This window comes from Monodelphis domestica, chromosome 6, assembly GCF_027887165.1.
Source record: "Monodelphis domestica isolate mMonDom1 chromosome 6, mMonDom1.pri, whole genome shotgun sequence".
Lineage (NCBI taxonomy): Eukaryota > Metazoa > Chordata > Mammalia > Didelphimorphia > Didelphidae > Monodelphis > Monodelphis domestica.
Genome location: NC_077232.1, coordinates 106,291,817 through 106,310,684, shown reverse-complemented (window position 1 = coordinate 106,310,684; position 18,868 = coordinate 106,291,817). Strand labels below are relative to the sequence as shown.

Sequence of the window (18,868 nt, the reverse complement as noted above, 5' to 3'; positions counted from 1 at the left end):
ATTTGACAACATAAACCCTCTTTGTCCTTGCTAAACATATCATCTACATTTGAGGGTAACCAGATCCACAACAAAGCATGGTTGAGGCAACATAGTTTCTAGTCAAAGATTGCTAGAGTATAACTGGGCTTCATAAACTCCTTGACATTTAATTTCTTTGCATGACAAAGAAGAACATATTTCACATGGTTCTCTAACTAGTGAACTTTTACCCATTTCAAAGTAGGGTTTCTTGGTGGTTTCCTCATATGAGTAAAGAGCCACCTTCTCTGTGATAAAATAATGAGGGAGGAGTTGAGTTTTCTAAGTCTAACTGCTCTTTCAAAAATCCGCCAATGGGGATTTTTAGGGGATGTCCAAGAGTCAAATTGCCAGTCTAATCAGAAAAAGGGCACAGCTTCTTATAAGAGCAAGAGGCAGGACTCCCTTAATGGTTTTAATTCAAAAAGTGCTACCCTTTTATTTATTTCATATACTAAAATTAAAATTACTCCTACAACCAAAATGGCAGCATAATGTAATGAAAACTGTTAGACTTGGAATCCAGAAAATTTGGCTTAAAATCCTATCTCTAATATTTATTACTTGTGTAATTGTGGGCAAATCATTTAATTTATCCATCTCAATGTCTTCATCTGTAAAATGGGGATACCAGTTGCTACCTCAAAGCAATGTTGTAGATCCTGAATGTATGTGCTTCAAAGCATTATATAAACATCAGCTGTTAACATGATAAAGAAACTACTGGCTCTTGGCCCCCATAAATCACATTTCATCTCCTACCATCATGCCTTTGTACAACCTATTAGAAATGTCTAGAATGTTCACCCCTCTTCACCTTAACCTCATGGAAGCCTCAACTCATTTTAAGGAAAGGTTCCAGTGTTACCTCCAATACCAGGTCCTTCCCAATGCTTCTATTGAATATTCTAAATCTGAAGTCTAAGAATATTTAAAAATATTTTCATAAATATACTTGTTAAGAATTGTAATCTATTGCATTTTATGCATTTAAAAATATTATTCTGAGGTGTTCCTAGACTTCATTAGACTTGATACAAAAAAAAAAAATTAAGGACTTCTAATCTAGGATCTTCACACCCTCTACCCTTTCCACTCTCCTCCAAAATTGTTTTCATTTTTACTTTGTAGATATTTGGTATTTACTTTGCTGGTTTTAGTCATTTTCACCCAAGAGAATATAAGCTCTTTGAGGGCAAGGACTGTTTTATTTTTTATTTTTTGTAGTCCTTAGGGCCTAACCTAGTGCTTATTACAATATAGGTACTCAATAAATGTTTACTGAATTATATTGAAAACTATAAATATCAAACTCCATACCCCAATGTTACTAAACTCTGGTAACAAAATGACCTTAGGTCCTAATAGAATTTCATCAACTCCAGGATGCTTTGCTAATGTTTCACTTTTCAAAGAGATTAAATCACTCTTTCTCATCCCAGACCACTTTGGGTTTTTTTAAACCATAATTTTCTGTCTTAGTAATAACTCTAAAATAGAAGGGCAAGGTCTAATCAAATGACAGTAAGTGACCTGCCCAGGGTCACAGAGCTTGGAAGTATCTGGAGACAAGTTGAATCTAGGTCCTTCTGACTCCAGGCCTGGCACGCTATTTACTGTGCCATCTAGCTGCATCCTATTCCAGTTTTTGTGAAAAACTTGAAAAATCACTTTCTATTCTAGTGGAGACTGGTTTAGCCTCCTCTTCAGACTAATATTTCTGTCATGTGTACAAGGAATGGACATTGGGGGAGTTATACCTGAAAAGAGGCGAAGACAAAAAAAGGAAATCTATGAGAAGTATGCCCTCCATACACCAAAATGTTCAACAGAACAGCCCGGTTAAGAAATTCCTGAAGAAAGGCTCAGGACAGACTTATAATGGTAGTCTAATTTTGGAACTGCCATAGACTGTGAGCCCTTCAATCTGATACAACTCGAACAAAAGGTTAATGCTAAAGTCAAATTTAAGAAAAGTTAAAATTATTACTCAGTTTAACAGAATTAAGGAACACACTTTATGGAGAAGATATTTGATGGCCATATTTAAATGCCTTAAAACTTGATAGATTAGGCGGTGCTTCATCTGACCGTGTTTTGAAATGTGATTTTACTACTCATGATGATAACTGGCCAAGAGTTGTTCGGCTGGGGATTTTATACTAATACTTGGAGCTGATTTGATGCATTAAATTTCCTGTCCGAGATTTTATGCAATTTATAGTGACTTTTTTTAAACTTGTGTCTGAGTGACCCTTTTGACCCAATGAACTCCAAGTGATAACTTGCTTCATAGATGAAGGGCGCTATCATTTTCAACATGTTCCAGTAAAGGAGGAAACACTTAACTATTTCTTGGCATTAGAAACGATTTAAAAAGGGAATGAATATCCATGGCAACAATTCTTTTTTTTAAGGGCATAGCATAATTTTATACTCAGGTAGGTAAGTTGTTCACATTTCTGGTGACAAGATAAGGTAAGGAACCCTCTCACCCCCCACCCCCAAGGGTTTATCATAAGAGTATCAGTTTAGAACTGAAGAGTCTTTTAGTGAGGCCATCTAATCCAATCTCTTCACTTTACAGATGAAGAATCTGAGACTTATAAAGGTGTAGTCTCTTACTCAGGGTCATATAGTATCAAAGGAAGCATATAAAACCATTTCATCCTGGGTCTGTCCAACATTCTCTCCATTGTTTCATCCTTCCCTCATTAATTCATTCTGATAACTCAAAGTTTACTTCATAGCCTGGGAAATAATGAACAATTCTAACAGAATATATGAGTAAGTCTTATCCCTGACATTTGCGGTCAGTCAATAGTTGCATCCTGATATGAGAGACAGAGACAGAGACAGAGACAGAGACAGAGACAGAAAGAGAGAGACAGATACAGAGAGAGAGAGAGAGAGAGAGAGAGAGAGAGAGAGAGAGAGAGAGTAAGAGAGAGAGAGAGAGAGTAAGAGAGAGAGAGAGAGAGAGAGAGAGAGAGAGAGAGAGAGAGAGAGAGAGAGAGAGAGAGAGAGAGATTTTAGATTTCTTTCAGTTCTTACTTGGTCTTCCTCTCAAATCAGGTTCAATACCACGACAGGTATCTTGGTATCCTGTTGTGAAGCTTTTATTATTTTCACTCAGAAAAGGAAAATTGGTACTTTCAAGGTCTCATGACTCCTGGTCCTGGAATATCATTACAATCAGACTATGTTCCCCTAGCTACTTGCCATGTTGGGAATAGGTGAAAGGTGTGTTTAAGCACAAGGATTCTATCATCCCTTTAATTGTACTCCTTTTCCCTATCATGTTTTAGTAACTGCCTTCCCTCTCCATATTAAGGTACATCTTTCTTCGTCTTTCCTGGGAATCATTCTGTCTAAACTTCCAAATCACCTGACCCATGGGCACCCATAGAAAAGAGAACTAGTAGCCCTAATTGCTTAAAGAAGTAGAGAACAGTTAAAGGCAGTGGGAATAAACTTTTGCCTGTTTCCACAGGGATGTACGTGTCCTCTTTTACAGGTATTGCAATACAATGGGGAAAAAGGGTCTTCCAATCCTGACTTTATCATAAATAAGATGTATTGTCATCCAGGGCTTAGTCTAATCCAGTCTCTCTTCCGGGGGTTATTAACCTGGAACCAATGAACTTTATTTTTTTAACAGTTTGACAATTGCATTTAATTATAAGTGACTTCCTTTGCAATCCTACATATTTTATCTTAGGTATTTAAATATTTTTTTCTGAAAAGGGGTCCATAGTCTTCACCAGACTGTCTATATTTTCTTATCTGCAAAATAAGGTTGAAATAAATTGTCTCAAATGTCTCCTCCATCCTTAGCATTCTCATATTCTAAGATACAATGTAATAGATTTAGAACTAGAAGGTACGTAAGCCAAACCCTTCATTTTTAAAATTGGAAAACTGAAACAGAAAGCTGAAGGAACTCGTTCAGTCACACAGGGAATGAATATGTAGAATGTAGAAGAGCTGGGAACCCAAGTCCAGTGACTCCAAATCTAGAACTTAAATTTCAGTCTTTTCAGGAGTCTTCTACTTATTATTATCTTTGTGACTCTGGGCAAGTCATTTAAACCTAAAAAGCTTCAGTTTTTTAAACAGAGTTTTTGTGAAAATTAAGATTGTTTTCTCTACTACATACATGTCTGACCTCTCTGCATCCTCCTTAAAGAAATCAATATCCATGTGTGGTCCCTTCTGCATAGGTATACTCCATTTGGGACCTCTTCACACAACATAAAAGTAGATCAAAGGCAGACAAGAAGGAGTGATGGCAACTTAGCTATCAGCTATGTCATCCTCTTAAGTGAACTTGGTGGGGAAAATACAATGTAGAAACTGTCTTAAATTTAAGTCTACTTCTCTCCCTAGAGGTCCTGGGAAGAGTGGACCTTTAGGTATTGGAGGGAATGATCCATACTTTTGTTCTTGCCATATCTTCTTAATAGATATTTCTCTGTAAAATCCAATTGATGGTAATTCAGTAAATGATACTGATGCACTAATCTCCAGAAATTTATATGAGGGAGAATATGCTAGAATGGGGCCTTATGCAGATGCCATTAAAGAAAATCCTACTGTCCTTTAGGAATTCTCCTAGAACCCAGAGGGGGGAATAGTAGCTATGCTCTTCTCAGGGGATGCTATATCAGTAGGAGTGGGATTCTCAGAGCTTGCAAGGGCTTCTTAAGTGTCAAATTGATGGCTGAATAAAATAGCCATAATCCTATGGCTAGGTATGTACCTCTTAAAGCTAGATTTTTTAAATGCAGTATTCCATAATATAGAAAGTGATAGATCTGGAGACTGTGGAAATTCTGAAAAACAACTTGGCTAAATTGTTTTTTTTTAATCATCCATAAATATGACTTCAACCTTTGTGTAGACATTCACACATTTATATAACTAGCATGGATCTGTCCAGAGGCATGACACCATAATGGTTAGAGATCTGACTTTGAAATCAGAAGACTTGGATTTGCCTCTGCCCTGTGTGATCTTAATCAAGTCAATATCCCCTGGAGATGCTTCAAGATTCCTAAGTTGTAGATGAGTTGTGGATAAACAGCAGTAGAGGATTTCCACTCAAGACCACATAGGTCTTGAGAACCTGGGACTCTAAATGGAACATTATCTCATCCTGACACCTTCCTTTCCTTGTTCTCCTGTGGCCCTTCACCCTGCTCATCTTGAGTCACTGAACAACAGTTCAATTTGTACTCAATATCTTTGTCCTTTCTTCTGTCACCAACCTGTCTATTCATGGAATTAAGATGGAATCATAGGATTGTACATCTAGAGGTAGAAGGGTCTTCCAAAAGCATCTTTTCCAAGCCTCTCAATTAGAAAGGGAAGCAAATACCAGAGTCTAAATGATTTGCTGAAGGCCACCCAGGTGACAAGCATCAGAAATGGAATTTAATCCCAGGTTTTATCATGTTAAAACCAGTGCCCTTTTCCATTGTTCCACACTGCCTCCTAGAGAAGGGGACTGTGCAGTGCATATTCATCATCTAGCCCACTAAAGCTCAGTCTATGAGCAGATTTACTCCTTAACGTTTCTCAGGGAGTATGTGGGGGTAAGGGGGGGAAAGAGACAGGTATAAAATGACAAAAGCATACACAAGGTAGACCTTTTTTCAAAATCCTCTAAAAAATAGGCATGGTTGGAGCTATGGAGGGAGTGTATACAAGATATTTTCCTTTCTTTTTTTTTTTAAACCCTTACCTTCCATCTTGGAGTCAATACTGTGTATTGGTTCCAAGGCAGAAGAGTGGTAAGGGCTAGGCAATGGGGGTCAAGTGACTTGCCCAGGGTCACACATCTGGGAAGTGTCTGAGGTCAGATTTGAACCTAGGACCTCCCATATCTAGGGATGGCTCTCAATCCACTGAACTACCCAGCTGCCCCTACATTTTCCTTTCTAATCTGGATCAGCCACCAAATTTTTAATGGCTGCAGTTTTTTGAAAGTTCAATGTGTTAACCTCTGAGATTGAAGGTTTGTCATTGCTCAGGTTGTTGTTGTTCGAAATGTTTATTTAAAAATTGTAGTTGCTTAGCACAATTTGCCCAGTTAAATGGTCTAGACTAACTTATGACTCAAAATTAGCAGAGGCAGGTAACTACCAGAAAACGCAGTTTGGGGGAAATGAATATAGTTCTCCTTTACCTTCTTGTATAGGGATTGATGGGGGGCAGGATGAAAGCAGAAGGAGTACTGCCGAAAGGAGGATATTTTTTTTTCTCAGCATCTTGTCATGGCAAAGAATCCAGCCTCTAAGATTTACAACCTTCTTGTTACAAGGTATCAGCTTCAACACTCTCAGTGAAGTCTTCAATAATGGCAATGACATCTTGCTGTGGGGTTTTGTCATTAAAAGTCCAAAGCTGGTCATTAACAAACCTTCCCTGCAATCATAGACTGCTGTGCTAGCTCAGGCATGGCACTGGACTGGGAAGCTGGGTTGGCACACAAAGCTGCTAAAATCATGCTTTTCTCTTTGGTGTGGAAGATATTCTTGGGAGAAGGAAAACAGTCTTCTCAGCTATTAATTTTACATTTCTTAGAGATGTGGTTCACCTGCTGACATTTTGGGGATGATGACGGGATGACAATAAGACCCAAACTTACAATTTTAACTGGTAAAGGAACTCCCAGGAAAGGAAACTCCCTTTGCCAATGAAGTTCAGTGTCTTTCATTCAACTCAGGTTTTGAGAGCTGCATAGGGTTTAAATGACTTGCCCAAGATCAAATAACTAGTACTTGAAAGAAGCAAGATTTAAACCACCCTGGTTTTCCTGGCTTCAGGACTGCTATCTATTTAAAAGTAGGTGGCACCATGGATAAAGTGCTAGTCCTGAGTTCAAATGAAATCTGTGATACTTAATAAGTATGTGACCCTAGGTAAATCATTTAACCCTACTTGCCTCAGTTACTTCATCTGTACAATGAGCCAGAAAAGAAAATGTCAAAACACTTTAGTAGCTTTACCAAGAAAATCCCAAATAGGGTCATTTAAAGAATTAAACATAACTGAAACTACAGAAAAATAATAATATCAGGCTGCCTTTATAATAATAATAATAATAACTGGTCATTGTATAGGGTTTAAGATTCACAAAGTACCTTACATATGTTATCTCATTTGTTCTTCACAACAACCCAATGAATTGCAGGTTTCACTCTTCCCATTTTACATAGGAAAAGAAGGCTCAGATAAGTGATTTACACAGAATCATATGGCTAATAAGAGTTTAAGGCAGAATTTGAGTATATCTCTAAGGGTCTGCAAGTCTGGTATTCTATCTACTACACCATGACTACCAAACACAATTCAATTCAGTTCAATAGACATTTATTATACATCTACCCTGCAAGATATGATGCTGGGTGCTAGGGATTGTTCTTCAGTCTTTTCAATCATTTCTGGCCATTTAGGCTTTTCTTGGAAAAAAACAATGGCGTGGTTTGCCATTTCCTTGTCCAGCTCATTTGGCAGATAAGGAAACTGAAGTAAATGGGGTTAAGTGACTTGCCCAGACTCCCACAGCGGGTAAGTGTAGGAAGATGAGTCTTCCTGATTCCAAACCCACTGCTCTATCCATTATGCTATCTAGCTGCCCTAGAAGGTACTGGGGGCTACATAGACAAGACAACAGCTCTACTGGGTCATTCCTATTATTATCCTCATTTTGTAACCGAAGAAGCTGATCTAGTAAGGGCATCCTGTCATCAATAATTCAAAGCATTCTCTGTTGTCTTCTTTGTTTCTAAGGACCACATGGAGGAAACCTTCAACTAGAGTTGGAGTTAGAGGTCCTTCTCATCATAAACATCTCTTCATAAACATCTCATCATAAACATCTCTTCATTGTCCTTAAATGTCCAAATAATTGCTGGAACAGATGACTCCCTTTAACTTTGCAATGCTGTCTTCTACTAGTCACTTTCAGATTTAAGTATTTCTGCTAAATCCTAACCTTAAATCCTCCATAATGCTATGATATCATCTCATGCAATCCCAATGCATTTAGGAATCCCCTTCCATTCTTAATATTTATTCAAAACACTTGAGTCAGTTTCCACAGTGACTAAGTTGAATTATTGGAGGGAGGAGAGGAAAAAAGTACCAGAAAGGAAAATTCCTAATTATTTCTCTGGCATTTCCCTATAATTCCTCTGATACAATAAGGAAGTAGTTTGTCCTCATAACTGGGACATCGACATCCATCCTCTAAATACATATATCCAAGTGAGTAAAGATACATCTCTCTGAATGAGACTGAGAAGAGCCACCTGGTTCCCCACAATCTGTTCAATCTTCCCTTGAGCCTAGATCATCTTTCAAGAAATTGTAACTCCCAAGAAAAGAGCTACTTTCTAGTGACAAAATCCTGGCCCATCTCAATCACCTCTTCACTTTATAATGATGCATAGATCCATATAAAGCCTCCAGGAGAATCAAGGGTCAGTGTAGAATTTAGAAAGAAGTTAAGAGTATTGTGATTCTTTTTTTTAAAGAACTTAACTATTTGGCAATGCCAGCTATTGTCAAAAATGGGCCAGATATTCACATGACAAAACTATCCCAGGCACCCACTTGCCAGATTATTGTTTCTACTGCCAACATTTTGACTTTTTATCCAGCCTGGCAACCCTTTCAAACAATAATAATGGAGTGGGGCATAGCTGCTTGCTTCTCTACAGAACTCTGACTGTAAATAGCCATAGGGCCAACATTATGACATTCATAGTGAGCTTCCTCATGAAGTCATAAATTTATTGAGGCCTGTGCTGTATCAAAGATGTTTCTCCCCTACATGAGAATAAAAACAAAATGCTGAGATCCACACATACTTGGGAAAACACTGTGCCCACTCCAACTCAAGGAAAGCAATTTGGAAAAATGACAAGACTGCATTTGTAAAGAAGGCACAGATGCCAAGGACAATAACTTGAAGGTGATCTATCTATCTTCAGACTTGTGAATTTTGTACATCTAGACATTCATAGACTATTCAAATATACTTATGTAACACAAAGAACATAACCTATTCTTGAACTGCTTTCTTTTTCCTTTTCTTAAAAACAAAATGGGTATTTTATTCCTTTTCTGCCCCTTTCCCCCCCAAAAGAAATGGAGATGTCAGCTTACTCTTTTACTGCTCTGTTAAGTGCTGTAGAATTTTCTCTAATGAGAGAAGCAAGACCTCCAGGAGTACGTCATTGATTCAACTCTAGTGTCATTATGTGCCCGTCTTTATACGTGATGATGGGGGGAACAATTTGTTCACGGAAATCACAGAACCATCATCCATCTGACTCCCTGGGTTTTGGCTAGACTCTCACCTACCGCACTCCTGCTAATGTCTTATTTGGCTGGTTATTATTTTTAATCGTTCACCTGGTGCTTTTTACTTATGGAGTTCGTGCCAATCATTATCATCAGCTGTGCCTTAAGGGAACTTTAAGAAGGAAGCAAGTCTGTGCAGCCCCCATTTTAGAGATGAGAAATTCAGGACCAGGAAATATGTAACTTAGCCAAGGTCACAGAGCAAGATGGTCCCTCACACCCAGGCTATTGCTTACCTGAGGCAGAGGTCAGACCAAGAGTAGGAAAGAGCTAGGAATGAGGATCCTATCCACTGCAGGGGGAAACTCCTCCATTAACATTCTCCTCTGATGCGTTAGTATGAATGACCTCTTGTATAGACCCTCTACAGTATAGATAATGACCGGTTTACAGACTTAAAAGCCAAATCCTAGGGAGTTGCCTGGGATACACAGAGTGACATGTAGGGGCACACTTAAATTGTCAGGGATTGGATTTTAAATCAGTTCTTCCTAACTCCAAGTCTAGAACTCTATCTCCTATAATCTACTGCCTCTTTAAGAAATTAATGGTTTGTTAATAATATCTATTCCCTGCCTCCTATACCTCTGTGATCTTTCACATCACCTGTAACATCACTCACTTTTAAAGCTAACCTTCAGAGTTACTATTTTGTACTAAAATATGACCAGTTCGTGCTTCAACAGATCCCTTTATTTGCACTAAAAAATTGAAAGGCTTTATATTATTGATTAAATAGCCTTATATGGTAATAAAACATTTCTTCCTGATTAATGTCAAAAATGGCATAAGATCTGAGGTGAAAAGACCCAATTTGTTCAGCCCAGTCAGTGGTAGCTGGTTAATAGGCATTTATTAAGCACCTACTATGTGTCAGAAACTGTGCTAAATGTTGGATAATGAATATTCTTGTCCAGTCGTTTTCATTCCTTCAACAAAATGGAACTTAGGATAATCTATAATCTACTGAACTCTCACAAAATATTCACAGGATATCTATGAATGGTCATACTTTAGGGAGCTGGCTGTGTGAAAAGTCCCATACTTTCACCAATGAAGAGAATTCAAGGGAATTCGATTATCAGAAAACATTAATTAATTAATTAATTAATTGATTGATTGATTGATTGATTAAAACACAGTGCCTGATTGGGCTATGGCAAGAACTGTTTCCTCTTGAATTAACCAGTCAATCCCTTAAATGAAAATATTCTTCAAGGATTCTGCCATTCTGAAGCTTACTGCTCTAATAATTAATTAAAAGGACTTTTAATTTTACATCATCTGTCAGACTATGTCTTGGCATGTGGGTTATTAAAATATGCCAGTAGATAAATTATAATCTCTGGAGAATAAAAAAGTACCCTTTTCACCTATGTTATAAGTTTCACAAAAGAAGTTCAACAGGTGTCCCTTTTCTATTTGAGTCTATTCTAGACAATTGAAGATAGTCTAAAATGACTCACCTTCCTTCTTCCTAAAGACTTCTTTCTAATCACATTGCTTTATACTAATTTACATGAATTTCAGCTTCAAAAATCATTGGTCTTTGCTGAATGCAAATAGGCACATAGGAAAATTATATTAAGTTTGCACAATTGATCTTTCATCATTTCAAATGGTACCTTTGTACAGTTCCTGTATCATCTGTCTGAAATACTCCCAGCGTTGAGTGTCATCAAGTGGAGCAGGGTCACCCTGGGGAAACCCATTCTCCGTGATGTAAATTACAGGGTTATTATACGTATCCTAGAACAAGAGAGCAGAAGTTTTATTCTGAACAGATGTAAAAAAAGCTCATAAAATCAGGTGCATTACCCTCTATCTTCTCTTATCTACAACCCCCAAACTAGTTTTCATCAAATCGCACTGACCCTATTAACTTAATTTTCCACGAACTGACCTTTTATGGCTAACAATGGAAAAGCAAAATTGTGCAAATGTCCATGAAGACAGTCAAATGACTCTTACTTTAATGAGAAGACTGAAATATCTTCCCTGCATCAGCATCTGCTTATTGTAACTACTCCTTAACCCCTTGGTGCTGCCAGCAGCTGCATCCCCCATAACCCCACAGTAGGGGTTCTGATGACTGACAAGTTGAAATGTTAATTTCAGTGATGTTATGGGCCACCCAGTATAAATGAAAGTACCCAATTCTTGCAATACTTGTAATCACTTTCAGAGCTCACATAGTTATAGCATCTTTGGAGTCATTTCTAGCAGCTATTTGGATTGTGAAAACCTCCATTTGGTCCATAAAATTTGTACTGGTTGACTCTACTCTTGTCTATCAATCTAGAAGCCTTTCCTAATCACCTAATCATCTAATCACTGACTATGTGTCAGGTGCTAGATTGGGCCAGCACCAAAGATACCAAAAACAAAACATTGCCTGTCCTTAAGGAGTTTATAGAATTTGCCACCTCCTATATTTTTTTATGATCCTCTTAACAATAGGCTATAAGAGCACGTGTTTCTGATCAAAGCAAATACTTTCAGTTATTACCCTTTCTTTTCTAACTATCAAACTACCTAACAAGTGTCCACACCACCCTCTCCTTACTCCCCAAAAGAAAATGAAATGGCCATAGGAAGAAATGGTCATGTACACAAGAACTTTCTTCTGGACACATAACCTGTTTTTCTGTGTTTCTGTCACATCAACTAATATTTGACAATAAAAACAACTTTGCCACCAGGTGATATGTTAAACCAGTAGAATTAAAACTCCTTCAGGAAGGGGACTTGCTTTTGTTTTGGCCCAGTGTCTCTCCCACAGGAGGTATTTAATGAATTCTTCACCTGTAATATCATTGTTCCTCTTCAAAAAACAGACAAAAAACAACAGTCATTCCTGACCAACTCTTACATTAGATCTAAACTTTTGATTTGGGGCTTCAAGAATCATAGCTCCAATTGAATTCCCTTTATTTGATGGTTTTTAGTTATTTTTGCCCCAAAATAGTCAGAAACCTACTTGTTCTTGGGTACTTGTTCTACCCATTCTTTTCTCAAGATAAGTCTTATCTCACATGAGTGTGTGAATCTGTACATATATGCAAATAAATTCACATGTGTACATTTACCTTAATGTATTTCAGTAGTTCCCGAATACCCCATGGCACCACATGGATCCAAGAGCCCTGTTGTGAAACTTGCCAGGATGGATCAGGAAATATCTCAACATTTATATCCTTGAGACAATTCAGTTCTCCTTCTGAATTCTCGTGGTGCTTTGCTAAGCGAGTTGTGTAATACTGTACAGCAAAAAAGTCAGCAGAACCTTTGATCATTCTCTTTTCTTCTTCTGTGAACTCAGGGAGTCTTGACGATAGAAAACCTTGCTTTTTACTCATGGCAGCAACCTGGGACTTCAGGACAGCAGGATAATCACCATCAATAAATATGGGTTTTGCAAATAAATCTAGGGCCAAGGCCATGGCCCTTTTTGCAGCTTCCTGGTCTGTTACAGATGCAGGATCAGCTGGTGCTACCCAGGGACTGAAAATTGCTAGGGACACCTGACCATTCTGCTTTTTCCTGAACAAAGAATCATAACTGTGCCAGGCTTTGGCATGAGCTTTGATCATATTATGAGCTGTCTGATAAGCTCCAGTTCCAGGGTTAGGGATACCTGGAGGAAATTTACCTTTTTCATAAGCAAAAAAAGCAAGGACATTAGGTTCATTTATGGTTATCCACAGTTTGACCCGATCTCCAAAAGTGCCAAAACAAAACTGGGCATATGCATCAAAAACTTCAACGATTGCCCCAGTTTTCCAGCCTCCTTGATCTTCTAAATGTTGGGGCAAATCAAAGTGGTACAGAGTTACCATGGGTATAACACCATTAGCTAACAGGTCATCTATCATCTTGTTGTAATAATCAATTCCTAGAAGAAAAAAGACAGAAGAAAAAACAGTGATTATTTTTGAAAGACTAAAGGTGGATAGGGGCAGGGTGGGTGGTGGGGGAGAGCATTTTAAACCTGTCTGAATTAAGTTCTAAGATGATTATAATTCAAAAGAAGGCATTTTCTGTGCGGTCTTGTGCCTAATATAGACATTGTTATTCTGAGTATTTTCATAATTTCCTCCTATCTGCAGAGACCTAGCCATAAGCCACATGCTGGAGATTTCTAGTGTAAACTAGGGTGAGAGCAGAAAGAGCCAAAGAGAACGTGATAATTTGTGAGTAGTCATCAGCACAGCACCTGGTTCACATAAGCCTAAAGTTTGAGGCACTGGACTCTGAATTATATTTATCTGAACATATGGTGAGGTTTTTCTGCCACCTCCCAATAGGAATATAAGCTCTTTGAGGGCAAGGACTTTCATTTTGTTGTCTATATACCAATACTGTCTTCATGATACCTTGCACACAGTAGGTATTTAATAACTGTTTGTTGAATTGAACTAAACAAGATTGTTTACCTACTTGCTCCTTAGAATCACCTGAAGACAAGGAGGACATAGAGGCATCATGATTTGGGGAAATTTGGAAGTGGAAGATGGGAGGTTAAGTTCCCACTCTGCTACTTTACTGTCTTTATGAACTTAATGTCACTTTGCAAATCATTTAATGTCTCTGGGTCTGAATTTCCCAATCTAAAAAGGGAGATATACAAGATAGTCTTTTCAGCTATAAATCCTTTCTATCTAAAAAGGGTGAAGGTGTCCATATACCTGGAACACTATCCTAGCCTGCTATATCCCTATTCCTGTTTTTTTGTTTGTTTGTTTTTTTTCAGTATTATCCAACTCTTGTGACTCCTTTTTCAGAGTTCATTTAGCAAGAATACTGGAGAGGTTTGACATTTCCTACTCCTGCTCATTTTACAGATGAGGAAACTGAGGTGAACAGAGTTAAATGACCTGCCCAAAGTCATACAACTCGTAAGTTTCTGAGGTCACATTTGAACTCATTTCTTCCTGACTCCAGGTCTGGTATTCCATTCATTCTACCACCACATTATTCGTATTTTATTGCCCAGCTCAGCCCTCCTCCCTTCCAAAATCCCCTAGTCAGTAATGATATTTCTGCTAGACCTTAGACGTTATTATTCTCCACTGTATTTCTTATATGTTCATTTGTTTCATTGTTATCTATGCATATCTTATATTCATCTATAAAGCTTTATGCTATGGATGGCAGGAAAGGAGTCATCTGTGTTTTGAATTTGTCCCTCTTCTTCCACCATGTTTCCACTGAAAACAAGACTGAATATACATAACAATACATCTACTGTTAACCAGCCCATTGAATATAAATCCTACCAAGGTCCTCATCCTTTGATAAATTGCAGGTAAATAAAATATTCAATGGAAGTCAAGTTCTTACTCAGAAGTTGTTCCAAGCAACAAGGTAACTTGTAGTCAATAATTTACTTCACAGCACTGAGCATTTTACTTCCAGAGAGTAAAGTTTACTCATCCTGGATCAGAAGAGGAATTGCTGTATGGCCCATGACAGGAAGGAGTTGGGGTTTATGAATTATTCTGCAACTTTTTAAATTCAGTCCTGTAGAAATTCTTTCATATGACTGCAGGCTGAAAAAGAAGCATTCTGAATTTCTTTTCAAGGCTGCTATGGGTAATATTGATAAATATGTAGATGACTCTTGGGCTTTCGATTTCTGTGATATAGAAATAAATTGTCAAAGGGCTTATATCTGGGGGCTAGTACAATTTGGCAACACATATTTTTTTAATAAATGCAGTTTATAAAACAAACATCCTTTTGTTCATATGTCTAGAATAGAAAAAAAAAACCATCAACAGAGGATATGGTGCTGGACCTCATTTCACACAATCCAATATTCAATCATTCAGATCAGAGAATGGAAGATTATTCTTTCCTTACAGATTTCCCAGGATAGAGACTCCCTAATCTCTTTCTGTAGTCCAATGGTCAATAAAATCTCTCTGACTTTAATTCAAGCCTCTAACTTCTTTTATCCTCTTTGAGCATGAAACTGCAATCTTCTCAAGGGGAATTGGGAGAGGAAGAGTCAGGAAATGCTGAGTAGAGACATCAGCTTGGATATCATGAAGACAGGAAGACAAGTTCAAGTCCTGCTTTGATACATGCTAGCTATAACTATGGGCAAATCAATTAATCTCTCAGAAATCCAGGCAATTGTCTAAAATTAAAGTCATGGAAGAATTGTTGATCTCTATTTGTGGAAGGAATTTCAGCATTGTGACTTCCCTACACTGAAAAAAAAAATCATAGATCTGGATCCCCAATCCACCTCCTCAAAAATCTTATAAGAATCCTCCTGGTATATTGACAGTCAGTAATCATCATTAAACTTTTAGAGGCAGCTGGTGGTACAGTGGATAGAGCACTGGGTTTGCAGTCAGGAAAACCTGAGTTCAAATATAATCTGAGACACAGTAGCCAGGTGACCTTGGGCAATTCATTTAACCTGTATTTGCCTCAGTTTCTTTAACCACAAAATGACATTATAAAAAGTACGAAGCACTGTACGTGGCACATAGTAGGTACTATTTAAAGCTCATCCCATTTACTTCAACTCTCTCATCTATTTAGTCTTTGTTCAAAGGGCCCATATCCTATTATTTTAATCTTTTTCAACAAAAGTCTGTGCAACAAGTGCTGGAATGGCCACCTACCACTGCTGCTTGTAGCAGGGATTCCCACACTGGGGTGTAAGGTTAGACTAGATGACTTCAATGGTCTTTTCCAGTTCTATGGTTCTATGATTTAAAGAAAATTTTGATTCTATTAATTCTTTTTTATATTAATATATGATTCTATTTTTTCTAGAGAATTACCAGAAACTTAATTGATTGGGTATTTTTTAGAGACAATATTAAAATGCACTATAAACCTCAGGATACATAGAAACTTGTAAGGTTGATTTTTTAAAAATCCAGTCTCTTCTTAAGCCCTGAGTACTTGACATTTGCAAGAGAAGAGCACGTGGAACAATTCCATTTCATGAAATCTCTTTCAAGTCCCAAAAGAGAAGATGTTTCCAAATTGGTAGTCAATCATCTATGGGGGATCCTTGAAAAGAACAATGCTGCTGGGCTTTCAGATTCTTCCCATATTCTTTGAGAAAATGTTTATTAAAAAAAAAAAAGATGATGGCCTTTTCTGAGATATACTATTCCAATTGCTTCAACAGATCACTGCCCAGGAGAAGTGAGCTCCTGCTTATTGAAAACTAGCTGGTCTGGACCAGGGCCAAAATGGTCTTAGTAAAAAGTTTTTAATACTAATCAGGAAGCTTTTAAAAAACTGGGGTCAAACCTGAAAAACTGAGTATTTAAGACATATTTTTGTCATTTAGAATGTTGCAGCTAAGACTCGATCTCTCATCCTCATATTTCTCAGGACCCTTTGCCTGGTTTTCTCTACAACTCTCTACTTGTATCAGAGCATAATGTGTGTGCATCTTTCTGCTATATTAAAAAGTAAGCCTCTTGAGGACAAGTATTAGCATGGCATATTGATTTTGTTGTTGAATTATGGCCAATAAAAGCATCCCCTAGCTTCAGTTGCTCCAGTTATACTAGCCACCCTCTGCATTTGACCCAGTTTCACCTATTCATTCATCACCTATTTAATAAGCACTAGCTACATGAAAAGCCCTACTGGTTGATGCAAAAGACGATGCAAAAATAGTTGAGGCATGATCCATGCCCTCAGGGAGCTTTGAATATTAGTAGAGGAAACAGGACACATGCCAGTATTCAGTATGCCTCCTTTCCTCTCCTCCTTTTTGTACTTCTAATCTACTAACCAAATAGCATTTATACTATGTGCATAGACATGCATGTGTATAGTCCTACTTTGAAAGATTCATGGGTAGCGAGGTGGCAAAGTGGTTAGAGTGTTGGATTTGAAGCCAGCAAAACCTGAAACCAAATCCTCCTTTAGATACTAATTAGCAGTATGACCTTGGATAAGTCACTTAACCCTCTTTCTGCCTCAGTTTCCTCATTTAGAAAATGGGAGTGACCATATTACCTACCTCCCAGGGTTGTTCTAAAGATTAAATAATAGTACATGTATGAAGCACCAAATAAATGCTTGCTATTAAAATATATATGTGTATATGCCTAGATACACATAAAGATACCTGTAGATAAATATTCATTCCACTGAACACCCTCCAACGGGAGGAAGTTCTTGAAACAATATCTGCTACTTCAGCTAGCCTGTGACTGAATTCACAATTCAGTCCCTGAATTCACAATTCAACAAACATTTATTAGGAGTTGTGTTCAGGTCATGTGCTAAATCACAGCTCAGTAGGTAAGATAGAGTTTAGCTGTGTCCCTGCCCTCATAGACAATGAACATCTATTTGATCTTGGGCCAGTCATTTCATCTCTTGAGTTTCAGTTTCCCCATCTGTGAAATAGAGTTGGAGGTGTGGAGGGGAGTACTAGATGAACTTAAGATCCTTCTGCCTCTAGATATAGAATCCTTTAATGATCTAGAAAAGATTTTTCTTTTGGTGCTCTGGGTATACAGTTGGGGGGGTTGTTTTTAAAAGATCACTCTATTACAAATATGAATAATATGGAAATAGGTTTTGAGCAATAATACATGTATAACTCAGTGGAATTGCTTTCCAACTCTAGGAGGGATGGGGAGGGAAGAGGAGAGGAAAAGGACATGAATTCTGTAACCATGGGAAAATATTCTAAATTAATGAATTAATTATTCAAAATAAAAATGTTTTATAATAAGGAAATATTTTTCTGTAAAAATTGTCACTTAAATTGCATTTTAGAAGATAGGTAGGAATTTGACATCGGGTGGGGGGAAGCAAAAGAATTAGACCTGAAGGACAACTAAGTAAAAAACTGCTTGAAGTGGTTGGTTATCTGTAAAAATGAGACAAAGCCTAGAAATGTTGTTCAGGTTAAGAATTTGCCTTCTTTCCATTCAATGTTTGGGATCTTTGGGAAAGCAAAATAGAAACCTTCCTTACTTCCTTAACATTTTAGATCCAAGCTACACATTCTAAGAATTAACTTGTATTTGGGATAAGTAAGAGTACTTCAATTTCAGAATACCAGGGCTGTAGTCACTTTGTATAAACAATGAAGTTCTAACTTCAAAATCTCTCAATTATGCTACCAGTAATCATTACCATGACATTGAAATGCTGAGATCTGAGGTAGGATAATTTATTCTATAAGAAGTTTTTTAAAGAAAAGGTTCTACAGATGGACAGCATGAAATGCTAAGTAATATCAGTAGATGAGCACCATAAATAACCCAGTCCTCTTAACAGATAAACCACTTATTTTGCTATAAATCAAGACATTACTACCCAACTTTAATTCCCACTTAGATTTATAATAGCTCAAGTTAGGCATGCTTTTTTGTAGCTCCACACAATTCCAAGCATCTCAAAACCATTTCAAATGGCATCCTTTTGAAATGCACCACAGGCTAATAGCCAAATAGCACCGTAAGTAAAC

At 37.5% G+C, this 18,868-nt stretch overlaps 1 protein-coding gene across 1 annotated transcript in view; it reads right to left on the bottom strand.

The window, feature by feature from the left end:
* Positions 1 to 18,868, bottom strand: part of LOC100013732 (cytosolic beta-glucosidase) — a 134,202-nt gene that overhangs the window by 86,531 nt on the left and 28,803 nt on the right. The window contains exons 3-4 of the mRNA XM_007496658.3: positions 12,486 to 13,291; positions 11,022 to 11,145 (exon numbers count right to left, since the gene is read on the bottom strand). Of these exons, the coding sequence (XP_007496720.1) occupies positions 11,022 to 11,145; positions 12,486 to 13,291 (930 nt within the window). The remainder of the gene's footprint in view (positions 1 to 11,021; positions 11,146 to 12,485; positions 13,292 to 18,868) is intronic.